Source organism: Pristis pectinata, chromosome X (assembly GCF_009764475.1).
Source record: "Pristis pectinata isolate sPriPec2 chromosome X, sPriPec2.1.pri, whole genome shotgun sequence".
NCBI classification, from domain to species: domain Eukaryota; kingdom Metazoa; phylum Chordata; class Chondrichthyes; order Rhinopristiformes; family Pristidae; genus Pristis; species Pristis pectinata.
In genome coordinates, this window is record NC_067450.1 from 10522932 (window position 1) to 10547888 (window position 24957).

General features: G+C 49.3%; 1 protein-coding gene across 1 annotated transcript in view; it reads left to right on the top strand.

Moving 5' to 3' along the window:
* The window catches only part of LOC127566951 (diacylglycerol kinase beta-like), a 122650-nt gene extending 99985 nt beyond the window's left edge, over positions 1 to 22665 (top strand). Inside the window, exons 18-26 of the mRNA XM_052009513.1 lie at positions 5171 to 5256; positions 7959 to 8048; positions 10153 to 10310; positions 11423 to 11487; positions 12372 to 12462; positions 14728 to 14911; positions 17999 to 18119; positions 18233 to 18293; positions 20823 to 22665. Of these exons, the coding sequence (XP_051865473.1) occupies positions 5171 to 5256; positions 7959 to 8048; positions 10153 to 10310; positions 11423 to 11487; positions 12372 to 12462; positions 14728 to 14911; positions 17999 to 18119; positions 18233 to 18293; positions 20823 to 20897 (931 nt within the window). The 3' untranslated portion in view covers positions 20898 to 22665. The remainder of the gene's footprint in view (positions 1 to 5170; positions 5257 to 7958; positions 8049 to 10152; positions 10311 to 11422; positions 11488 to 12371; positions 12463 to 14727; positions 14912 to 17998; positions 18120 to 18232; positions 18294 to 20822) is intronic.
* Positions 22666 to 24957: the final 2292 nt, after the last annotated feature.

The window sequence follows — 24957 nt, forward strand, 5'->3', positions numbered from 1 at the left end:
GATAATCTCTCCCTAATTTGAAGCGTCGTTTTACTGTGTTGTGTATGTGGCTTTGATCTAAGTCAGGTTTGTCACAAAGTGAAGCCTCAAGGGATAATGATGGGATATCCCAGTGAGGCAGTCCAATGGGGTGCTGCGTAACACACTCAAAGGAAGAAGAGAAGGGTAACTATCTGGTTGTGGGCATTTCCGGAGAGATCGTCTGTGATCCTCTGCTGTAAATTTGGGTGCCATTTCTCAGAGGGTGTTTAACTGAGCTCCTGCGGGAGAACCTCAAATGGAGCTAAACAAACACCAAAAACTTTTTAGGTGTTAACGAATCAAGGGGTTGCTGCCTGAAGAAGCAGCCAGTGACATTTGAACAACGGGAGATGTAAGGATTGGTGGCAGTGACATTTTGCTTAATTGCATTTTGGAGTCTGTGGTGCTTAGTTGCATATTCCATCAGGAAATTAAATGGGAGGAAGTGCTCGGAGAAGAAGCTCGATCAATGAATTGAAGGATTATTTCATCACAAGTGTTCTGTATCTTCAGAATTTTCTTTTAAAGATGCTGACTTCAAATGGCGAGAACATCTCCCCAGGCATCGCTCATCCCCTAGCGCCCTGCCCATTCTTCACGTGGATAATTGGTGTCCAAGAGAGGGTGACAAGCCATGCCAGACCCACTACTGGGGCATTCTGTTGGTCGCATCAGTGCTCTTGCTCATGCAGTTGCCGATAACTCCATGGTTGCTCTTTCTTTGTAGACAGAGAAATGAGAGGCTTGTGCCACCAGCTCATGGCTCGCTGGACTTTCCAAACTTCCAGCAAGATCGGGGCCAGCCTTAAACAGATACGAGCTTCAACAGTCATATGGAGGGCTGGACAATAGCAGAGCAAATGCTCCATTATGTTTCAAAGTACAATGTGCAGCCAGTGCACATAGTGGTCTGAACAGAGTTTGGGCTCGGTTTAAATTTCGTAAGGTGTTTGACCAGGTCCCTCATGGTAGGCTGATCCAGAAGGTTAAGATGCATGGGATCCACAGTGACTTGGTAGTTTGGATTCAGACCATGGAAGACAGAGGGTAGTAGTGGAGGGGTATTATTTTGGCTGGAGGTCTGTGACCAGTGGCGTTCCGTAGGGATTGGTGCCGGGACCTCTGTTGTTTGTGATATATGACCTGGATGTAAATATAGATGGGTGGGTTAGTAAGTTTGCAGATGACACAAAGATTGGTGGAGTTGTAGACAGTGTAGAAGGTTGTCAAGGGATACAACAGAATATAGATCAGTTACAGATATGGGCAGAGACATGGCAGCTGGAGTTTAATCCGGGTTACTGTGAGGTGTTGCACTTTGGGAGATCAAATGTAAGGGGGAAAGTATACAGTTAATGGCAGGACCATAGCTCCCTGAAAGTGGCCACACAGGTAGGTAGGGTGGTGCAGAAGGCGTATGGCATGCTTGCCTTCACTCGGGGTGCTGAGTATAAGAGTCAGGAAGTCAAGTTACAGCTGTATAAAACTTTGGTTAGGCCGCACTTGGAGTATTGTGTGCAGTTCTGGTTGCCCTGTTACAGGAAGGATGTGGAGGCTTTGGAGAGGATGCAGAAAAAGTTTACCAAGATGTTGCCTGGATTAGAGGTTATGAGCTATAAGGAGAGATTGGACAAACTCAGGTTGTTTTCTCAGGAGCGTCAGAGGCTGAGGGGAGACCTGATAGAAGTTTATAAGATCATGAGAGGCACAGATAGAGTAGACAGTCAGAATCTTTATCCCAGGGTAGAAATGTCAAGTACTAGAGGACATGCATTTAAGGTGAGAGGGGGTAAGTTCAAAGGAGATGTGCGGGGCAAGTTCTTTTACACAGAGAGAGTGGTGAGTGCCTGGAATGGGCTGCCAGGGGTGGTGGTGGAGGCAGATACGATAGTGGTGTTTAAGAGGCTGTTAGACAGACACATGAGTGTGCAGGGAATGGAAGGATATGGATCATGTGCAGGCAAGAGAGACTTAGTTTAATTTGGCACCGTGTTCAGCACAGACATGGTGGGCCGAAGGGCCTGTTCCTGCGCTGTACTGTTCTGTGTTCTATGTAACTGTGAGCTTCAGAGCTTGATGATCTCATCACATTATTGGCAACATTTGATTGAGCCAACGCCCTCAAAATGATTGATAGTGACTCACGGCAGGAAACCGCTGACAATTGCCACTTGTACTTACGCATTGCATAATGTACTGCGCCACAATTCAGTGCAATAATTCCCAGAGCCTGTGAACACGCTGCAATCCCAATTAGATCTCAGCGCTAAAGCATGTGGACAGGGTTATTAGAGCTCTCAGCATTCAGTAATTCCTCCTGTGTTGTATCACCTTTATCAAATTCTTGTTTGGTTTTGTGAGGTGTGGTTACTCTGTGCATCAATTCTTGGTAAACACAGCTTTATTTTTTAAAATTCATCCTGTTGGCAAGACCAGCATTTATTGCCCATCCCTATTTACTCCTTGAGAAGGTGGGGGTGAGCTTCCTTCTTGAACCACTGCAGCCCTTCTGGTGAAGGTGCTCCCGCAGTGCCGTTGGGGAGGGAGTTCTGGGATTTAGACCCAGTGACGGTGAAGGAACAGAGATTAAATTTCCAAGTCACGATGATGTGTGTCTTGGAGGGGAACCTGCAGGTGGGGGAGTTCCCCTGCATCCACTGCCCTTGTCCTCTTGGTGATGGGTTTGGGAGGTGCTGTCGGAGTAGCCTGGGTGAGTAACTGCAGTGCATTTTGCAGGTTGTACACACTGCAGCCAACCGTGCGCTGGTGGTGGAGGGAGGGAGTGTTTAGGGTGGTGGAGGGAGGGAGTGTTTAGGGGGGTGGATGGGGTGTCTGAACTTGCGCTCTGCAATGCGCAATTTTACTCTGTGGGTCTCGGGAGTCTGAATGCGCTCAACTGGACGCACAACAGGACGGGCAGTGGTCCCGTGGCTGCACCGTTGCTGCGGTGGTTCTGGTCGAACTGTCAGCGAGGCACTTTAACGGGCTGAAAACAGCGACACTTCACACGCTGCCAGGCGGCGCAACACTTGTGGCCTTTGTGCTGAACGGCTTTGGCGGACTGCCCAGAAGGCCCTGCAAATCCTCTGGCCCTTTAAAGATAGAGCCTGCTGCTATTTGCAATTGAAACCTCGCAGCCAGCGAGAAAGCCCCTGTTTCCCTTGCAGATCAACCACTCCTGAAACACGCCTCCTGACCCCTGAAGCTGGTGAGTTAACTCTTCACACGATGTTTGCTTTTACACGCATGCCCTTAAAGTGGAGGGCGCTGGATATGGGAGTTCTCAGCCACAGTATCTGATGATCCTGCTGAGAAAAGGGATGAAGCAAGCAAGTAATACGTGATGTCAAACAGATAACAGCAGTTCTGTGTCTTTTTACAACAAATCTTATTCAGTCATTTGGAGAACTTTATAAGAACTTCCAAAATGGAAGAGTACAGGTTAGAACTTTGTGTCGTTACGTTACACACTGTTCACAGGTCTGTGACTCGGTTTTGCTGTTTGAACAAATGACAGGTGTGTTAGGAGCAGGGGTCAGCCACTCTGTCACTTAATAAGATCTGATCTGATCTGATCTTATTGTAATCTCCTGCCTACCCACGGTAACCTTTCGTCTATCATGAGGTTAAATATGAGTCTTTAAACCATGAGGACCAATATGAGACCATTCAGACATCCTGCCTGTCCTTCCTGTGCTGTCCCTTAGAAGGAGCCGCTTCATCACTCTCACCCCTTTCCCTTCCAGTTGAAAGATACCATTGAATCTGCCCCCGCCTCACATACTGAGCGTGAATTCCAGGCCACACACATGCCAGGATCATGACCTGGTAGATACCACCACCCCCCCCCCCCCCCCCCCGCCCCACCAAAAATAGGGCCTGCAGCATTTTTTAAACCGCTTCCCCTTATAAAGGGGACCAATGAGTGTCAGTTCTTTAACCTTTAAACCAGGATTTCTGATTGGTTGTTCCATCTCCCTTCCCACTATCAGCGGCAGTAATGAAGGTCAAGTGGATTTGTGGACCTCGGGACAATTCTCTTCACGTACACTGTACTGATGCTCGGGTATTAATGTACGATTCCACAGTCACCCCAAACAAAAAAACTCTCAAAGCAGCAGAAGGCTCACCGTGATTAATACGTTGGCAGTAAATTTATCTTTACTGCCACACAGGCAGCAACAGTCACCTCCTGCATCCATTTTCAGACACCTTATTCTGGGTAAATGTCTCCTGCCTTCAGAGATCCTTGCTGGGCCCTTGATTCTGAATGGCTGTTGTCTGTTGAAGATTGAAACATGGACATAAAATCAATCTGTTATTAAGAGAGATCTGCCCAACAGCCAACTTGGTGGGTCCAAGCAACCCGTTTGGTAACTGTGTTAACCACAGTCACTCACAATCCAACTCTAGCCTATTCCTAGGGCAGTGTAACACTCCTCTTCAAAGCTGCTTTCTCAAGTGAGACTGGTACCCTTAGCGTCAGTGGTATCTCGCCCTTGGCATGTCTGTCAATCCCCAGACACTTTCTCCCTTGGGGACGAGCTGGGATCTGCTCCTCTCCCTTGTGCCTTTTGTCTCTGCTTCCCCAGTCTCTCCAGGTTTCCTTTCGCTCTGGAGCAACAAACAATCTCCTGGGGGAACTCAGAGGGTCAAGCAGCAGCTGCTCGACCCGCTGAGTTCCTCCAGCAGATTGTTTGTTGCTCCAGATTCCAGTGTCTGCAGTCTCCTGTGTCTCCCTTTCACTCTAATTTAGCTTCATCCCATTGTGAGTAGCCTCTATCCACCATATTGTGTGGAGAACCATTTGGATGTCTAACTCCAACCTCTCACGCCATCGCCATTATTACTCGAGGTGCCAGAGGGAAAGATAGTGTCAGCGTGTGAAACACAAAACTAGTGCAAGTGGGAGAATTCGCCCTGCCCCACCTTACCCAGAGAATGGGACTGAGCTAGACTTCCCAGGGAGTGGGCCACCCAGCAGTCCAGGATCCAGCCCCAATCACCCTTTCCGTTTGAGATCTGCAGAAGATCCCAAACTAAGCTCTCCCCAAGTCGTTCCGCCAACTGAGAGGTTGGATTTCTGCAGGAGGTGCCTGTTGCTCAGTTTCGAGTCTTGGTAATGCTGCCCTGCTTCCCTCTCTTGCAGGCTGAAATTCTTTCATGACGTTCCGAATATCCGTGTCTTGGTGTGTGGAGGCGATGGCACTGTGGGATGGATTCTAGACTCCATTGGTATTGTATGCTTTAAAGACCTTCCAACAATAAAAGGCGCTTTAAAAATGCAATGATATTTTTATTATAAGTCTGTGCCAACAAGAGGAAATTTATGAAGGGTACATTTTTGAAAGTCACACACAAGGCTTTTCTGCTGATTTGAAATGGGGGAGGCTCAGTGGTAAAAGGAGTGCTTTTGATTTGAGGGGAACAGTGTTGGCATAAATCTCCCAGGGCACAGACAACATTAGTTAGACACAGTGAAGTTCCCTCCACATTGTCCCATCACACAGTCCCAGGGCACGAGTTAAACACAGAGTGAAGCTCCCTTTACACTGTCCTGTCACACACTCCCAGGGCACGAGTTAAACACAGAGTCAAGTTCCTTCCACACTGTCCCATCACACAGTCCCAGGGCACGAGTTAAACACAGAGTGAAGCTCCCTTTACACTGTCCTGTCACACACTCCCAGGGCACGAGTTAAACACAGAGTCAAGTTCCCTCCACACTGTCCTGTCACACACTCCCAGGGCACGAGTTAAACACAGAGTGAAGCTCCCTTTACACTGTCCTGTCACACACTCCCAGGGCACGAGGTAAACACAGAGTCAAGTTCCCTCCACACTGTCCCATCACACACTCCCAGGACACGAGTTAAACACAGAGTGAAGCTCCCTTTACACTGTCCTGTCACACACTCCCAGGGCACGAGTACCTTCATACAAGTGACCAATACCAATGTGCAGAGTGAAGCTCCCTTGACATTCAACTCCTCAGTTCCGCTGTTGTTTCCTGCATTAGTGTATGACTTTTTTCCATGTATCATCAGCCCTCTCGGTAGCTTTGACTCAGACTGAGAACTGATACTGAGATGGAGGAAACTTTGTGTTGTCAGCTCTTGCTTACCAGGAACTGGATTGGAGCTGCTCATTTTGCATGGGAGGCAAATGGCCACGTGAAGCTTCTGCTCATGAGGTGTCCGGAGTCAAGGCTTGGTCAAATGGCTCAGGTTCAAGACATTAACTTGAGCCTGTGGATCTCTTCCTTCTTTCCATTAGTCTAGTGTTGCTCATTCTGTTCCAGATGTGTTTCAGGGGTTTAATTGCCTCTGAGCTTTGGAGAGAGCGCCGCTAACCAGGCATTGTTGTTGCGCAGTGAATTTGCGCAGTGAATCTGCACCGGAGAGCAGGCACTGTGTCACCGCACTCTGCAGCTCACACCCAGGATGGACCTGGTCCCCAGACTGTGGTCTGAGGGCTTCCTTCACTGCTTCCGACCTCCCTACCCACCAAACCAAGGCAAGCGGGGCTTTGCTGCAGCCTCATCCGCACGTTGCGCTAATTGTCCGTGCTCGAAGCGGGATGGAGCCAGGAGCAGCTGTCTAGAGGCACGGAGGGAGGGAGGGAGGGAGGGAGGGAGGGAGGAGAGCGCAGTCGGAGGGAGTTCATAGACTGGCAAATGTAAGGACACTGAGGAGGAGGAAACTACCTGGGTAACTTCAAGGTGTGTGTACACGTGTGTGTGTATGTGTGTGTCTGTGTGTGTGTGTCTGTGTGTACACGTGTGTATCTCTGTGTGCGCGTGTGTGTGTGTGTGCGTGTGTCTTTGTGTGTCTGTGTATGTGTCTTTGTGTGTTTGTGTGTGCGCATGTGTGTGTCTCTGTGTGCGTGTGTATCTGTGTGTGTATCTGTGTGTGCATGTGCGTGTCTGTGTGTGTATGCCTTCATGTGTCTGTATGTCTGTGTGTGTGGTGTGTGTCTGTCTGTCTGTGTGTGTCTGTGTGCGTGTGTCTGTGTATGCGTGCATGCGTGCGTGCGTGCGTGTGTGTGTGTCTGTGCAGACCTCCACTGGAACTGTCAGTAGGAAGGAGACTCACCACCATTTGAGCAGTGCTTGGCCCTTCCAATCACCAACAAGAAACATCACCACGTCCAGCTAAAACTCAGTTCCCCCGCCTCCAGCTGCCCTCTCCAAGATGCATCAATGTGCATTGCGCTGAACACTGGCACGTCCAACAAAAAAGCAAGTATGACAGCAGCAAAGTCAGTGGACACTTGGCCAGAGGGCAACGGTGATGCAGGTACCTGCCCCCCACGGCCATGGCCAAGAAGTGGCACTCCCGCACATTGCTGGATCTTCCCCACATCCTTGCCTCATGACGCTGAGCTCCATGCCGACCTTCCGCAGCACCCGCCTGTCCTGCCTGTCGCATCCTCTTGTTAACTTGGCATTTGGCCCCTCCAACCTGTTCTAGCACCCCCTCATGCAGTCACCAATGGCCAGTGGGGCCTCATCTGTGGGGCTGAGCTGTATTTCACTCCTCTGGGCACAAGCCTGTTTGACTTGTTGACGGACAAGGCAGCAGTGCCAAGAACTGCAAGCTGATTGGCTGCACAGTTGCACAACAGCACTTGCGGGCCTGACTTTGAGGGAGAAGGGGCCAGCAATTGGCACTCACTGAACTCAACTCTGCATCTCTGCGTGAGAGGGATTTACCCTTGACAGGGGAGGGGTCTGCAGGCACCTCGGCGATGTTCCTCTGCCTGTCCCCAACTTAGTCCTGCTTCCTTTTAGTGTTGTCGGTTAGTTTGTCCTGAAGTGGTTGGTTAGACTTGCCTGTAGGTTCGTTGTGCCTGTATGTGGTACCGTAACGTACTTGTGCTTAACTCCGGCCGTTCACGGAGCTCGTGTTACAGTCACCTTTTCCCTTTGCTTTCAGACAAGATGCACTTTCCCGTGAAGCCCCCCGTCGCCATTCTCCCGCTTGGAACGGGAAATGACTTGGCGCGCTGCCTGCGATGGGGAGGAGGTAAGAACTAGCTCCAGTCAGAGAGTCACCCTGCGCAGAAGCAGGCCCTTCAGCCCACTGAGTCCATGCCGACCACCAACTACTCATTTACACTGATCCCATTTCATTCTCCCCAAATTCCCATCAAATCCCCCCAGGGGCAGGTTGCAATGTCCAATTATCCAACCAACCCGCATCTGCCTACACATGGTCTATATCCTCCCATTCCCTGCATGTTCATGTGTCTGTCTAAATGCCTCTTAAATGTTACTATCGTATCTGCTTCCACCCCCACCCCTGGCAGCACATTCCAGGCACCCACCGCTCTGTGTGTAAAAACTTGCTTCATAAATCTCCTTTAAACCTTCCCCTCTCACCTTAAACCTATGCCCTCTAGTATTTGACATTTCCACCCTGGGAAAACAACTCTTAACTATTTGCCGTATCTATGCCATTTGGGGTGTGGGAGAAGCACCTGGGGGAAACCCACAGGGTTCCAGGGAGAACATGCAAACTCCACACAGACAGCGCTGGAGGTCGGGATCGAACCCGGGTCTCTGGAGCTGTGAGGCAGCAGCTCTACCCGCTGCGCCACTGTACCGCCCTCTGGACTCTGCTAACAGGCAGAGGGCAGCACCTCAAGGAAGTCTGAAGACATGCCCAACAAACTTGTGTAGCGTCTGCTCCCGCATGATGTCACAGACGCAGTCCTTAATATCTTGTTATAAGATTCTTCGCAAATGGGTTTACTTGTTTATATTAAACTGCTCGTGCTGTTGTTAAACTGACAGCTAACTGAATTTGAACTGGTCGACGTGTTCACTGTTGTTTTCACTTCAAATCAAGAACAATGATCAGCTGGGGAGGTGGCGGAGGAGATAATGTGCCCAGCTCTTTACTGACAGTGACTCACTGTCTGAGCTTGCTGACTTTATACTTAACTATGAATTTCACAAGAGACTTGAGCTCTGGAATTTCCTCTTTAAACCTCTGCCTCTCTCCGACCTTTGCACTGCCCTCCTGTTTCGACCAGTTCTGTTACCTCCCCTCGCAAAAGCAAAATACTGGAAATCTGAAATTAAGGCAAGAGAATAACAAGAAGCACCTGCACAGCCATCCAGAATCTGCAGAGGGAGAGACATGTTTATCATCGACCTGAAACGTTAACTGTTTCTCTCTCTCTGTGCAGATGCAACCTGCTCTACTGAGTGTTTCCAGCATTTTGTAGACACAAGAGATTCTGCAGATGCTGGAATCTGGAGCAACACACACACAATGCTGGAGGAACTCAGCAGGTCAGGCAGCATCCATGGCGGGAAATGAACAGTCGACGTTTGGGGTTGAGACCCTTCATCAGGACTCCAGCATTTTTATGTTTTGTTTCTATTATCTTATTCAGCCCAGTCTCAATTTTTGTTTGGTTTTATTCATGTGAAATGCCTTAGGATGGTTTTACAATGGAGATGCTATATAAATGTAAATTGCTATTGTTAAGGTGCTGGTTTCAACACTGCCACTTGGATGGTGTAGAGGTAACAGTATGGGATCTGTAGGTCATGGTTTGATTGTCCACCACTGAACTATTAACGGGCTTTTCATACAATGAATTCCTTGGAATTAACTTCCATACCCGTCTCTAGGCAGCTACTGGGAAAGCCTATTTAGTATCACATTCTGGGGACTCCAGACCCAGTGAATATTACAGAGTATTGGAGAGTGTCCTGGAAGTTTCAGCAGCCAGCAGACAACAATTAGATCTGGGGCTATTGTGTAACAAAGTTATGTAGCTGATACTTTTACATGTTTGTGGCATTTCGTGGTTCCCTGATAGTCTACAGCCCAAAGCTGCCAATATGGCTGCCTAGCAACTGACCTACTGAGGCGGGATCTCCCAAGAGCTAAACATCTCAAACAATTCTTACAGTAAGACCATTTTAAAGCCATGACTTCCATGCGCAGTAGCCAGTTTAGATTGCACCGACTCTAACTATGGCTCTTTGACTCTAACTTCTACCACCTCTCGTATCACCATCACATCTCACTGTCATTGAGAGGTCGGGGGGAGGTTTAATCTGTTGTTGCTAGGTATCGAACAAGGAGGGTAACATCTGTCTGTATTTCAAAGGATACGAGGGTGAGAAGTTAACAAAGATCCTGAAAGACATCGAGGTGGGTATTCCAACGTTGCTGGATCGATGGAGCTTTGAGGTGACCGAATCTGGTCCAGGGAAAGGAGATCCTGTCCCTTACAACATCATTAACAACTACTTCTCAATTGGGGTGGTAAGTCCTCAAAGATATATCAATATCTATTTTATATTCTTCATTTCTTTGTATTCATTCATGGGTCGTGGGTGTGGGGAGCAAGGCCTGGCCTTTGTTGGCCCTCGTAGGTTACCCTTTACCCAACGGACTGGGGGGGTCAACCAACTTCAGTTGAATATTCCACACATCGGTATCGGACTGCCTTCATACATAGGCCACAGCAGGCAAGAAGGGCAGGTTCCCTCCTCCATTCATATACCAGCATCTTGGAAGTATTTCCAAGAAGGACTTCTGCAAGAAGGCAGCATCTATCATCAAAGACCCCCACCATCCGGGCCATGCCATCTTCTCGCAGCTACCATCGGGCAGGAGGTACAGAAGCCTGGTCCCACACCACCAGGTTCAGGAAAAGTTACTTCCCTTCAACCATTCGGTTCTTGAACCAACCGGCACAACCCCAATCACTACCTCAGTATAGCAACACTATGATCACTTTGCATTGCAATGGACTTTGCTTTTTTTTGTTCTAATTGTGTGTTTTTTGTAAAAATCGTGGATAATTTATGTTTTTCTTGTGAATGTTGTGTCTCTGATGCTATGTGCCTGTGATACTGCTGCAAGTAAGTTTTTCATTGCACCTGTGCAGACATGTACTTGTGCTTGTGACAATAAACTCGACTTTGATTTAACGGCAACCCCAGAGCCTCCCAAAGTGTTTTGCAAGTGACAAAGGGTAGTCACCAATGTTGTCCAGGGAAATGTAACGGCCAATTAGAAAACAGCATGATCCCTTGAACAGCTGTGAGATCAGTCTTGGGCGAAGCAATTCTTGGGTGAGGGCTGAGTGTATTTTGGCCAAAGCCGTCATTTAAAGCAATGGAGTCTTCGACCAGACTGTAGGTAAGTTTGGGAATAGACTTTGAACTCATGACCTTGTGACCCAGAGATGAGGACGTTAATACTGAACCAGACCGACACACGACAATAGAGAGAGTGAAACGATGGACAGATGAGACTTAAGGGGTTGTGAGGAATCCACCCCCTTTGAGTGTTATGATCCTTGTGGTTAAAACAGAAGCACCTGGGGCACTGGTGTGATCTGACTGCGGGTGTCTTTTCTTTCTTTAAAGGATGCTTCGATTGCTCATCGGTTCCATGTGATGAGGGAGAAATATCCAGAAAAATTCAACAGCAGGTGAGTCAGTGAGCAGTCATATACAGCCTGTGGGCCTGTTGTGCCTGCAATATAAGCGTGGGCTACAGATGCATCAACGACTGCGGCGATACACGTCAACGCCCCTCCTCAGACTGTGCGGTGACTAGGCAGATGTCAGGGAGAACACGCTCAAAGCTCCCTGGGCGTACAGTGGGTGCGGCATGCACGGAGAACAGGTGACCTTGGGCAAGAGGTTCTCCACCCCTGGGCCTGTTCATCACCTCGTGCTTGGATTGTTGAAGACTAATCGATAACTGTTCCTAATGGGCGGTGCAGTGGCACAGCGGGTAAAGCCGCTGCCTCACAGCTCCAGAGACCCGGGTTCGATCCTGACCTCTGGCACTGTCTGTGTGGAGTTTGCACGTCCTCCCCGTGACTGTGTGGGTTTCCCCAGGGTGCTCCGGTTTCCTCCCTCATCCCAAAGACGTGCGGGTCGGTGGGTTAATTGGCTGCTGTAAGTTGTCCCTAGTCTGTGGGTGAGGGGTAGAATCTGGGGGGAGTGGATGGGGATGTGGGGAGAATGGGTAACAAGGAAAATGAGTGGGGGATAGGATTGCTCTGTGGGCCGAGATGCACCCCTGTGTTGTTGAACGGAGAATTGAAATGTGACCTCAGTGACTCATTGGGCCATGTGGCTACCAGGGATGAACTAGTAGATCCCTGACCCTTTCTCAGTTAGCATTTAGTATGTTCTGATTGTGAACTCGGGATCTGTAAGGTGAGAGACACATAGTAATGAGCACGTCGCTCTTGTAAATGTCGGCAACCTCAGTTAAAAAGACTCCAGCATATACTGTGTGTACTGATTAAAGTTACCCTGCAAACCTCAATTAGTTCCAAACTGATATTTCCTTCATTGATAGGATGAAGAATAAGCTGTGGTATTTTGAGTTTGCAACCTCCGAAACGGTCTCCGCCACATGCAAGAATCTGCAGGAGGTTCTGGAGATAGAAGTGAGTTACTTTGTATCCAACTCAGCTTAATGTTGGCTTAGCAAGAGTCACTGCATATATTTATAAGGTTCATTGGTCCAATTTACTGAAGAAGTAACACATGCTGTGGATAGAGGGGAACTGGTAGATGTACTATACTTATATTTCCAGAAGGCAGAAAATAAAAGCTGGTGGTGTAGGAGGTAACATATTCGTGTGGAGGGAAGATTGGCTGGAAACAGAGAGTGGGTATAAATGGTCTTTTCTGGTTGGCAAGATGCTGTGGCAGAAGGTGTCATTGCCAAATCTGCTGATGACCCAGAGAGAGGTAGGAAAGTAAGTTGTGAAGAGGACGTAAAGGACGCAAAGCGATACAGAAAGGTTAAGTGAGTGGGCAAAGATATGGAAAGTGGATCATAATGTGGGAAATGTGACATGGTTCATTTTGTCAGGAAAAAGTAAAAAGAAGCGAATATCTAAGGGGTGAGAGAATGTAAGTTCTGAGGTACAGAGGGATCGTGGTCTCAGTGTATGATTCACAGAAGGCTAGTATGACAGTACAGCAAGTAATTAGGAAAGCTAACAGAATGTTCGTGGTTATTTGAGGGAATGATGACAAAAGTAGGGAGGTTATGCATTGGTGAGACCACATCAGGATCATTCGTGCATTGGAAGTTCAGAGAAGGTTTGCTGGACTAATAGTGAAACAGTCCACATCCAAATGTAACAATACCTGGGCAATACCCAGGCCAGGGCTGATAGGGGGCAGAACATTCACATCACACAAGTGCCAGGCGGTGATGATATACAACAAGAGAAAATCCAGCTCTCACCCCCCGACACTCAATGGCATCACCATCACTGAATCCCCCACTATCAGTATCCTGGGGTTATCATTGACCAGAGATGGAACTGGAGTAGCCTTATACACAGTGTGGCTACAAGACCACGTCAGAGGCTAGAATCCTGCGGCAAGTAACTCACCTCCTGACTCCCCAAAGCCTGTCCACCATCTACAAAGCTCAAGTCAGGAGTGTGACGGAACACGCTCCACTCGCCTGGATGAGGGCAGCTTCAACAACACTCAGGAAGCTCGACACCGTACAGGATGTAGCAGCCCACATGATGGGCACCCCATCCACAACCATTCACCCACTCCACCACCGACACACAGGTTGTACCATCTACAGGATGCACTGCAGCAACTCACCAAGATTCCTCAGACAGCACCTTCCAAACCCACCACCTCTGCCAGCTCGGACAAGGGCAGCAGAAGCACAAGGAACACCACCCCCTGGAAGTTGCCCTCCGAGCCACACACCATCCTGACTACGAAATATATCGCCGTTCCTTCACCGTCACTGGGTCAAAATCCTGGAAATCCCTCCTTAACAGCATTGTGGGTACACCCACACCTCAAGGACTGCGGTGGTTCAAGAAGGTCATCTCAAAGGTAACTAGGGATGGGCAATAGATGCTGGCTCAGCCCACATCCCTTGAATGAATAAAACAAAAGATACCAGGAATGGACAGTTTGTCTTCTGGGGAGTGAGGTTGGTCAGGCTAGGATGCTTCCTCATGTGGGAGAACCCAGAACTAAAGGTCACTGTTTAAAAATAGTGAGTGACCATTCAAGATGCAGATTAGGCAAAATGTTTTCTCTCGGACAGTTGTGAGTCTTTGGAACTCTTTTCCTCGAAAGGCGGTGAATATTTTTGAATAGTTTTAAGGCAGAGGCAGGTAGATTCTCGCTAGGCAAGAGGGTGAACGTGTTGCCAGGGGTGACAATCAGATCAACATCGATCTTACGATGGCGGGGCAGGCTTGAGGGACCGAGTGGTCTACGCCTGCCCCTAGTTTGTAGGATCGTATGTAAGTCACAGTGCGTCTGTCACATTACTCTATCCTGGCAAGGGGCATGCGCAGGGCCAGAGTATATTGTTTGGTAGTCAGGGTGGGTGGGATCCATGAACAACCCTCCTACACACAAAATAAAAATGCTCAGAGCTTCCTAAGTAGCTTTAGACCTGATCCCTAGTGATTCCTTCAAGGAATGGCATTTGGGTGGCAGTTAATCTCCCAAGCTAGTGTTCCTTACTTGTTGGATGGTCAGGAAGCCTCCCACCAGTTTAGGACAGGAGGCCTCTCCCCTGTCTGCACGCCTGCGTTGGGCATGGTCCATTGATGGGACCTCCCAAAGCCTTGTATTTGGACGTCACCTTCCTCCCCGCTTGATTGCAGTGTTCCTTTAGACATCCTGAACAGTGTCCCCTCTTTCCTCCGCAGTGCTGTGGGACCCTTTTAGACTTGAGCAACCTCTCGTTGGAGGGGATCGCCATCCTCAACATTCCCAGCATGCATGGGGGCTCAAACCTGTGGGGCGAGAACAAGAAAGGAGAAAGTAAGCCCGCGCCAAACAAAACCTACGCAGCCATAACAGACCCTGAGGCTTTGAAGTCGTGTGTGCAAGGTGAGTAATCATGGCGCCAAGGTGCAATAAACAAAGGAAGGCAGGTGTCCGGCTTTGTTTAAAAGGTTCAAGGGATCCAATAAACCTGGTACTGTCGTCTGTGGCCTGGGGATCAGGGACCTAATCCTAAATTGGGAGTCACAGAGTCATACAGCACAGAAACAGGCCCTCTGGCCCAGCTGGTCCATGCTGACCAAGATGCCCCATCCAAGCCAGTCCCATCTGCCAGCATTTGGCCAGTATCCCTCTAAACCTTTCCTATCCATGTGACTATCCAAATGTTTTTTAAGAGCTTGGATGTTTTGGAGAAAAATCACCGCACACAGTGATTGGGAGTCCGAGACCGTCTCCCAGAGAAAACAGTGATTTGTGGGGTTGAAGGGAAGTGTGGAGAAGGTGCTGGAGAGGTTGTCGTTGGGTCAGGGGAGGGTGAGGTGGTGCGGGAGGGGGTGAGCAGAGACTGAAACCTTGGCTGGCAGGTGGGGGTGGTCTGGAGATCAGGGGGTCACTGAGAGGCAGTGTTGGCTACGGTCTGGCACTGTAGGAGGGGGGTGAGGGTGACAGTGGGGTGCTGTGGAAAGCCAGAGAAAGACTATGAGTGGAAGGAAAAGAACCTTTGATGGGACCTCATTAATGGCTCCACCATTAACCAGTACTTAGATGCATAACGCTGAAGTAAACAGCTCCGTGTAAGTCAAGTCAACTCAAACCTTACTTTCTGCTTTTTCTGATTTACAATTACTAGGTGATACTTTCAGTTTCACAATGAAAGACTTGTGTTTACACACACCACTTTGCTCTCACAGAAACAAAGCAGGGTGGATGCAGAGATGATGTTTCCCCTGGATTGACAGTCTCGAACCAGGGCTCGCAGTCTCAGAATAAGGGGTCAGCCATTCAGGGCTGAGATGAGGAGAGAGTTCTTCATCCAGAGCTGGTGAATCTTTGGAATTCTCTTCCCAAGAGGCTCAGTCACTGAGTGTATTCAAGACAGAGCGATATATTGAATACATGGATTGAATATTAAGTGAATGGAGGAATATGGAGGTAGTGCAGGAAAATGTCACTGAGGTAAAAGATAAGCCACATTCTTACTGAATGGCAGAGCAGGCATGAGGGGCCGAATGGCCTACTCCTGATTCAGTTTCTTATCTCCTTATTACCGTCCTCCAAGTTACTTTGAAGGACAGTGCCTGGTGTGTTACGAATGAGCAATATTGTCCAAAGATCATTGATTTGAATGGATGCTAAATCTGGTGTTAGGGCAGTCGGCCAACACCTAGAGAGGAGGGACCTCCATGCTGCTCTTCAGCAAGCTCGTTGGCACTCTAACCTGAGCCACCGAGGGAGATGGATGCAATCCACAATTTTCTCACCTCTACTATAAGCGTCACCTCTGACAATACTGCACACCCAAGGACTGCATGCACACCATCTTAGCTCATGTAGAAAACAGAACAGTACAGCACAGGAACAGGCCCTTTGGCCCACCATGTCTGTGACGAACACAATGCCAAATTAACCTAATCTACCCTGCACATGATCCATATCCCTCCATTCCCTGCATGTTTGTGCATCTGTCTAAGAGCCTCTTAAACACCTCTATCGTATCTGCCTCCACCCCCACCCCTAGCAGTGCATTCCAGGCACCCACCACTCTCTGTGTGAAAAAACTTGTCCCACACATCTCCCTTGAACTTTCCCCTTCTCACCTTAAATGCATGCCCTCTGGTATTAGACATTTCTATGCTAGGAAAACATTTCTATCTATGCCTCTCATAATTTGATAAACTTCAATGAGGTCTCCCCTCAGCCTCCGATGCTCCAGAGAAAACAACCCAAGTCTGTCCAACCTCTCTTTATAGCTCATGCCCTCTAATCCAGGCAGCATCCTGGTGAACCTCTTCTGCACCCTCTCCAAAGCCTCCACATCCTTCCTGTAATGGGGCGGCCAGAACTGCACACAACACTCCAAGTGCAGCCTAACCAAAGTTTTATACAGCTGCAACATGACTTCCTAACTCTTATACTCAATGCCCCTAACGATGAAGGCAAGCATGCCGTACACCTTCTTTACCACCCTATCTACCTGTGTTGCCACTTTCAGGGGGCTATGGACTTGGAGGGAGCATTGAACCAACAGCTGTGTGAATCTGAGTGTAATTAGTAATTGGTAATTGGTTTATTATTGTCACACGTACTGAGGTACAGTGAAAAACTTTGTTTTGCATGCCATCCATACAGATCATTTCATCACATTGAGGGAGTACAGGAGAAAAACAGTAACAGAATGCAAAATAAAGTGTTACAGCTACAGAGAAAGTGCAGTGCAGGTAGACAATAAGGTGCAAGGTCACAACGAGGTAGATTGTGAGGTCAAGAGTTCATCTTTATCATACAAGAGGCCCATTCAATGGTCTTATAACAGTGGGATAGAAGCTGTCCTTGAGCCTGGTGGTACGTGCTTTCAGGCTTTTGTATCTTCTGCCCGATGGAAGGAGGGAGAAGAGAAAATGTCCGGGGTGGGTGGGGTCTTTGATTATGTTGGCTGCTTCACCAAGGTAGCGAGAAGTGTAGACAGAGTCTATGGAGGGGAGGCTGTTTTCCGTGATGTGCTGAGCTGTGTCCACAACTCTCTATGGTTTCTTGCGGTCTTGGGCAAAGCAGTTGCTGTACCAAGCTGTGATGCATCCTCATGTAATGCAAGCTCCTCCTTCCTTTGGATTTCCCTCCCCTGCTGCCTTTTTCACCTTCAGAGTCCCCACTTCCTCTGCCAATGGGTGCCCTCCCAAGGACCACAGCCATGGATGTTCCGAGCCCACTGTCCGTAAGGTGAATGCACAAACACTGCCAGACATCATGTAGTCAGGCATCACAAGCGACCTGATGTTCAGTGGCCCCGTTGTGACCAGATGTCACATGCTCACCATGTCATGTGATCAATCCTCCCTGAAGGCCTCCCACCAGAAATGGCAGCCCCCCTGCAGCGCACCGCCATATTGCCCGCCGCGGCTTGTACAGGCTCCAGTTTGATGCACAAGAATTGACGGTGCAGAAGGGACTCATCGCAATGTTTCTCCTTTGCAGAGGTGAGCGACCAGCTGCTGGAAGTGGTGGGACTGGAAGGGGTGATTGAAATGGGGCAGATCTACGCAGGCCTGAAGAGCGCAGGCAAGCGATTGGCTCAGTGCACTGAGGTCACCATCAGGTAACAGAACGCGAACGATCTGGCTCCGGCTGAACTCCACCGGGCCAACTTTCTCCACGAGCTTTTGGTGCTGCACCTTGCCTGGTTTTGACTTACTTTTGCTTCCCCTTCAGGACCAAGCGTCTGCTGCCAATGCAGATCGACGGTGAGCCCTGGGTACAGCCTCCATGCACCGTAAGTCACAGCTCCCACCATCTGACATTGCATTCCCCCCCCCCCCCCCCCCCCGTCTGACTGAGTGACTGACCCGCCTTGCAGGTGACAGACCCTGTGGTAGCCAAAGCTCAGCCCGCACCACAGTGGTACCAACAACACTGGCAGATGGTTGGCACAGATCGGGTGCAGGATGACGGGCACTGTTTCACTCCCCTGGGACTGCATGGGAAGTGCCAGCCTGAGTTATGTGAGGGGATTTGCACCTACATTGTGTTGAATGATATTGGGTTTTCCTTCCCCCTCACTCATACTTTACTTGAAGACGCAGCAGGAGGCCATTCAGCCCATTCAGCCTATACCAGCTCTCAAAGCAATCCCGTCATTCCCATTGGCCCACTTACCTCCCTGCAGCCTACTCTCTCTCACACGCCCATCAACTCCCCAAGGGCAAAAACAAACCGCTGGAGGAACTCAGCGGGTCAGGCAGCATCTGTGGAGGGAAATGGACAGTTGATGTTTCAAATCAAGACCCCTCACCTGTATTGGAAGATAGAGGGGTGATAGCCGGTATAAAGAGGTGGGGGGAAGGGGTGGGGCATGAGCTGGGAGGTGATGGGTGGATCCAGGTGAGGAGGGGGATGGACAGATGGAGGAGGGGAGTGGAGACAGTGACAGAGGCTGGGAGGTGAGAGGTGGAGGTGACAGAGGGCTGCAGATGGTGGGATCTGACAGGAGAGGAAGGTGGGGCCTGGAACCAAATAAGGGAGGTGGGGAGGGCAGGTGGGAACAGTGGGGGGGAGGGGACCCAGTGGGAGGGGTGTGTGGGTGGTGGGCGGATGGAGTGGGTGGGGGAGGGGGAAGAGACAGGGTGGTGGGGGCTGGGGTGGGTGTGGGAGGAACTGGGGAGATCAGGAGGAGAGAGGAAAGGGACAGAGGGGGAGCAGGTTACCTGAAGTTGGAGAATTCAGTGTCCATGCCGTCGGGGTGTAGACTCCCCAGGGGGAGTATGAGGGGCTGTTCCTCTAGTCTGTGTTTGGCCTCACCCTGGCAGTGGAGGAGGCCGAGGACAGGCAGGTCGGGGTGGGAATGGGGAGGGGAACTAAAATGGCTGCCACCGGGAGCTGCAGACGGCCACGGCGGACGGAGCGCAGGTGCTCGGTGAAGCGGTCGCCCGGTCTGCGTCCGGTCTCACCGAGTTCCTCCAGCAGTTTGTTTTTTGCTCCAGATTCCAGCATCTACAGTGGCGTGTGTCTCCAGTTTACAACTCCCTGAGGTTCTGCTGTCACCCACCTACACCAGGGGCAATGTACTGCAGACAATCAACCTACCAAGCAGCATGTCTGTGGGACACCTCCTCCCCTCCCACTCTCTGTCCCAGCTACCCCCAGCCACTTGCCATTTCTGTGGCCGGGAGGAGTTGGTGTATTGTGTATAGACGGAGTGTGAGAGGCTGCATCCTCTTTTTGAGTATCTGAAGGGGCTGCACCTCAGCCCCACGCTCCTGATCTTCAGTCACCCAGTGTGGAGGGGTGGGGGGGTGGGGGGTTTGGGTTGCTCGGGGGACCTCCTGGTCAGTTTGCTCCTGGGCCTGGCCAAGGTGACCATTCACAGGTCCAGGCGGCGGGCATTCGAGGGTTCTGCCCGAGCCGATTGCCTGCCCCAACTCTGGGGTTATGTCCATGCCCGGGTGTCCCTGGAGAAGAAGCACCACGGGTACACTGGGGGGATTTCCGGGACTGGTGGGTGCCACAGGGGCTCAAATGCATTCTGGATAGCGATGACAGTGTTATAATTTGAAACTGTAAATAGTGTGAATCGTGGAATACTGTAGTATTGTAATGATGTGATGCTGTAATCACTGAATAAACCTCCTTTGGAAAAGGGAAAACAAAACTCTCAGATACCAATGGAGAGGGTACAGGTTCTGCCTCCCATGGTCTGGATGTGAAGTGGTCCCAAGCAGTGGATCGCTGCAGCCCATCCAAATACAAGGCAAGGCTGGTTATCAACATTCACGGGGAGCGAAGGAGCATTAACTTTCCCCTTGGGCCCTCGAACCCCACTCACAACCATCTGCTCCCAATCAACATCCAAACCAGTGAAGCTCTGTGGAAGGTCTGCAAAAACCCCAGAAACTCAACCCTGCAACAATGACAGAAACAGTTCCCATTTTAGACAACAGTCTCACTTCATCCAACCACCACCAGAGGTGATAGTCGCTCCAAAACCCACCCTGCTGTCCATTGACCCCCTTGGCCTGGTGATCACAGGGGTCCCGTATGGAATGGCTTTGGGTGGTCTCACACTGGTTGGAATTGATCCATGGTGGCAGAGTGGTTGTTTCTTATAAAGTAACCAGGAGACATAAGCCCTTGGTGGGCCGAAGGGCCTGTTATGGTGGGCCGAAGGGCCTGTTTTGTGCTGTGCTGTATGGTTCCAAGCCCTCATGAACGATAAGGTTGTCATGAATGGTCAGGTGCGGTGAAGTCATCAAATCGTTCACCAAGTTTAACTTGCTAACAGCCCTCTTTTGTGTGACTCCTCCAGATTAAGATAACTCATAAAAACCAGTCGCCAATGTTGATGGGTCCCTCCGCAAAGTCATCTGGATCCAAGAAGTAAACCAGCCAAGGCAGACGCTTCAATCAACAGATCCTTTCAAACTACGGAGCTCTTAGATTGATTGGAATCTTTAACCCTTTGGACTCTATATTACACGATTCCAAATTCTATTAGACCCTTCGCTTTGTCAGAGCCTTTAGCCCTAGATTCTTTAGTTTAGCACAAGCCCCTCGATCTGTTGCATCCTTTCACTCCCTTTGTTGATCAGACACTCCAGTTCAATGTGTCCTTTAGCATGTGAGTGTAGCGCCTCACACTCACTGATTCTGTTGAAATATTATGGCGCATTTTTCTTTGCTCTGACACTACCCTGTAATACTTTGACTGACATTGACAAATATCTGGAGTATATTCTAGGAATGAACAGTATTTTGCATGCAATTTACAGGTGCTAACTAATTGTACAGTCGTTGAAAGTTTCTATTTAACTGAGAGGCAGTGGTATTTTACAAGTATGTCATCCTAGGAGAACCTACTTTAGCCTTTCCACAACAGAAGATAAACACTGGCCAGACAACTGAACATAAAGCTATTTAATCATAATTGAAGTGATAGATCTATCAGAAGTGTCACCTAATGAACATGTAACTCCACTGAGAATTCCAATGACCATTGGAGAATTTCTCGACACTGTTCATTGCAGATGCCTCACCTGTAATGTTTATATCACACCACACTCAAGCTTCTGCAACCAGGTCTAAATTAAAGCCTTTACTATTTGACAATGTGATGTATTAATGTGATCATATATACTGTATCTGTGGAGAGTTAGCCTGAAGTATTCTGGACAGATGGTATCAAATACAGGTAGTGAAAGTAATTGGCTGCATTTAATGCTTTCAGTTAAATACTGTATTCGCAGCATGCAAGCTCTGTGAATTACTCCACGTGACAGTGAACACCATGCAATTTGCTCAACTGAATACTTCATAATGGCAATGAAGGTGATTAGCCCTGTCAGTATGATCATTGAGAAATGTTGTAGATCCACACAAGAGTAGCAGTGATTGAGTTCACTGGATTGCACAGGAGGGAACAGGGAGGAGTTTGGTTCACTGGTATCCTACGTGCTGGGAATAAAATGGAACCATTTCGAGTCTGTGCTTCAATTACAGCTTTGTTCGGTGATAGAGTTAATAGGATTAAACCCAACCTAGTTCATTGAAGGGATCCAATTTACCCTTGCCTGGATCAGTTGGGGCCCCTGAACCTCTCAGGGGCCCAAGAATAAAATAACATTAAGGGTCTTCTAATTACAACAAGGGTCTGCATTTCTTAACATTCCTTTCTGCCTGGTTCTCTTTGTAAGCAGGGGAAGAAGTTGCACAGGTTTTAAATCTTAGATACAAGAGGAAAGGGCAAGTGAAGACACAATGAAAAGGCAGGAGGGACAACAGAGTATTCCTCCAGAACTGCAGATGCCAGAAATCTGAGATAAAAACAGACCATGCTGGGAACACTCAGCAGGTCAGGCAGCATCTGTGGAGAGAGGAGCAGAGTTAATGTTTCAGGTCGAAGACCCTTCCACCGGAGACATTAACTGGATTCCTCCAGATGATTCGGTCCAGTGACAGCACCTGGCGACTCCTGACCACCTTGGTACAAGTCCGATTCCCCAACAATGGCTAGCTCACTTGCGGGTAAATGGTAGAGGTACAGGTAAGAAGCTTAATGTATTTTTGTATCTGTATATTGAGGTATGTGGATGATGGAGTTGTATAGATGTGCACACCTTTAAATATTTTGTAAATATAAGAGAAATAAAAGCTTCAGGTTGCCAGTTGATTTGTTGTTTATCCTTCTCTTACCAATGCCAGCTTCTGCCAACCCCATCCTTGCCCCACTGCGTCACCAGCTGGGGGGTTGCCCAACAAGTTGCCACGGCACCAACTGCACCTGAACAGGTAGAGCAAAGACCGCCCAGGACAGGTTGCGGAGGGGGTGAGGGGGAGTTTAAATCAAGGTGCACTGGGACTTAAATGTGACAAAGGTGTTCCCACTGCAGTGATGCCCTCGACCTCACTGGCTCACAGTAAAGAGCAAGAGAGGCAGGGTGGGGTATTTTGTTCCTCCGCAGTGAGTAGTGGTGGTCCAGAGGGCACAGATGAAGTAGGTTCAACAGGAGCAACAAGGAAGGGGATAAATCAAGGGGCGATGCCGGGGCTTTGGGGGAGGACAGTGGGGCTGGTCAGGTAGACCCACAGCTCCCGCTGTGGGAGTCGGGTGGCTCGACGGTTACTCCACAACCTGCGGGATGAAGTGAGTCACCATCTCACAGCTCAGGAGGTAGTGCTCCTCCTCACTGAGGAGCAAGGCTTTAAGTCAACTCCGACTTTTGTGCCCGCGACCAAAGCTGTCCAATGAGCAGAGCTGTTGTTTTCGGCAGGATGTGCACAGTGTGTGCACAGACACGTGTGTTTGTGCATAAAGTTGTACAGCACGGAAACAGGCCCTTCGGCCCAACTCGTCCATGCCAACCAAGGTGCCTTCCTGAGCTCATCCCATTTGCCTGCGTTTGGCTCATATCCTTCTTAAACCTTTCCTGTCCACGTACCTGTCCAGGTGCCTTTCAAACATTGTAATTGTACCCGTCTCTGCCACTTCCTCTGGCAGCTCGTTCCACACACCCACCACCCTCTGTGTGAAAAAGTTGCCCCTCAGGTCCCCTTTAAATCTTTCCCCTCTCACCTTAAACCTATGCCCTCTGGTTTTAGACTCCCCTATCCTGGGGAAAAGACTGACCATTCACCTGATCTACACCCCTTGTGATTTTATAAAGCTCTACAAGGTTACCCCTCAACCTCATTCGCTCCAGGGAAAACAGTCCCAGCCTATCCAGTCTCCCCTTATAACTCAAGCCCTCCAGTCCTGGTAACATCCTTGTGAATCTTCTCTGCACCCTCTCCAGCTTAATCACATCCTTCCTGCAGCTTGGTGACCAGAACTGCACACGGTACTCCAAGTGCGGTCTCACCAACGTCATGTACGGCTGTAACGGGACATCCCAACTCTTAATGCCCGTTCCATGACGGCAGGCGTGCATGGACACGTGTGCTCGTGCATGTCAAATGTGTGGAAATGCCAGCACCCCCACTCGTAAACCCCCCTCCCATTTACCACCCCCCAGCTCTCCTCATATTTTACCTCATGGGAGGCCAGTCAGCCCATCATTTCCCTCTCCTCCCCACCGACTGTATCTAATTCTCACGTTCCAATGTACCTCCCCCCACTCCTCCACCCCATCCTCCTGTCACCCACCTACACTAGGGGTAACTTACAGAAGCTAAGGACCCTCCCAACCACCTGTGGGAAGAGAACCAGAGTTAATACTTTGGGTCTGCTCCCACCTGACGGAGGTCGTCCACCCATTGCACAGCCCCACCCTTGGTCGATCTCTGGGGTTCCTTCCCTCAGATCTCCATCTCCAGCCCTCTTCCTTTGTCATTTGATCTTTTCCTCTGCAGATGCTGCCTGGCCTGGTGAGTATTTCCAGCAATTTCTGCTTTCGTCTTTGACCAATACTTGTGGGTTGGCATTAACGTTTGTCTGATGAACCCTCCACAGCAGTGCGCTGGCATGTACGCTGTCAGAGGCTCTGTCTGAACGTATGGCAATTATCTAGTTTCACCAACCTCAGAATCAGGTTTATTATCACTGACTTATTTGACGTGAAATGTGTTGTTTTGCGGCAGCAGTACAGTGCAAGACATAAAATTACTATAAATTACAAAATAAATAAATATTATTGCAAGGGGGGAGGTTGGAACCCGACAGGGATTGGCTGCATGTTAATTCCACAGAAGCGAAAGGGTTGGCATTAGTAGCACAGAGCAAATTCTCTCACTTCAGAGAGAATCAGAGCTCTCTGTACAGCATGGAAGAAGGCCCTTTGGCCCACCGAGTCCGTGCTGGCCATCAAGCACCCATTTACACTGATCCCCTACTAATCCCATTTGATTTTCCCCACATTCCCATCAACACCCCCCAGGTTCATAGAGTCATACAGCATGGAAACAGACCATATCTTTCTCCATAACAACTTTGAAATATACAGAGTTAT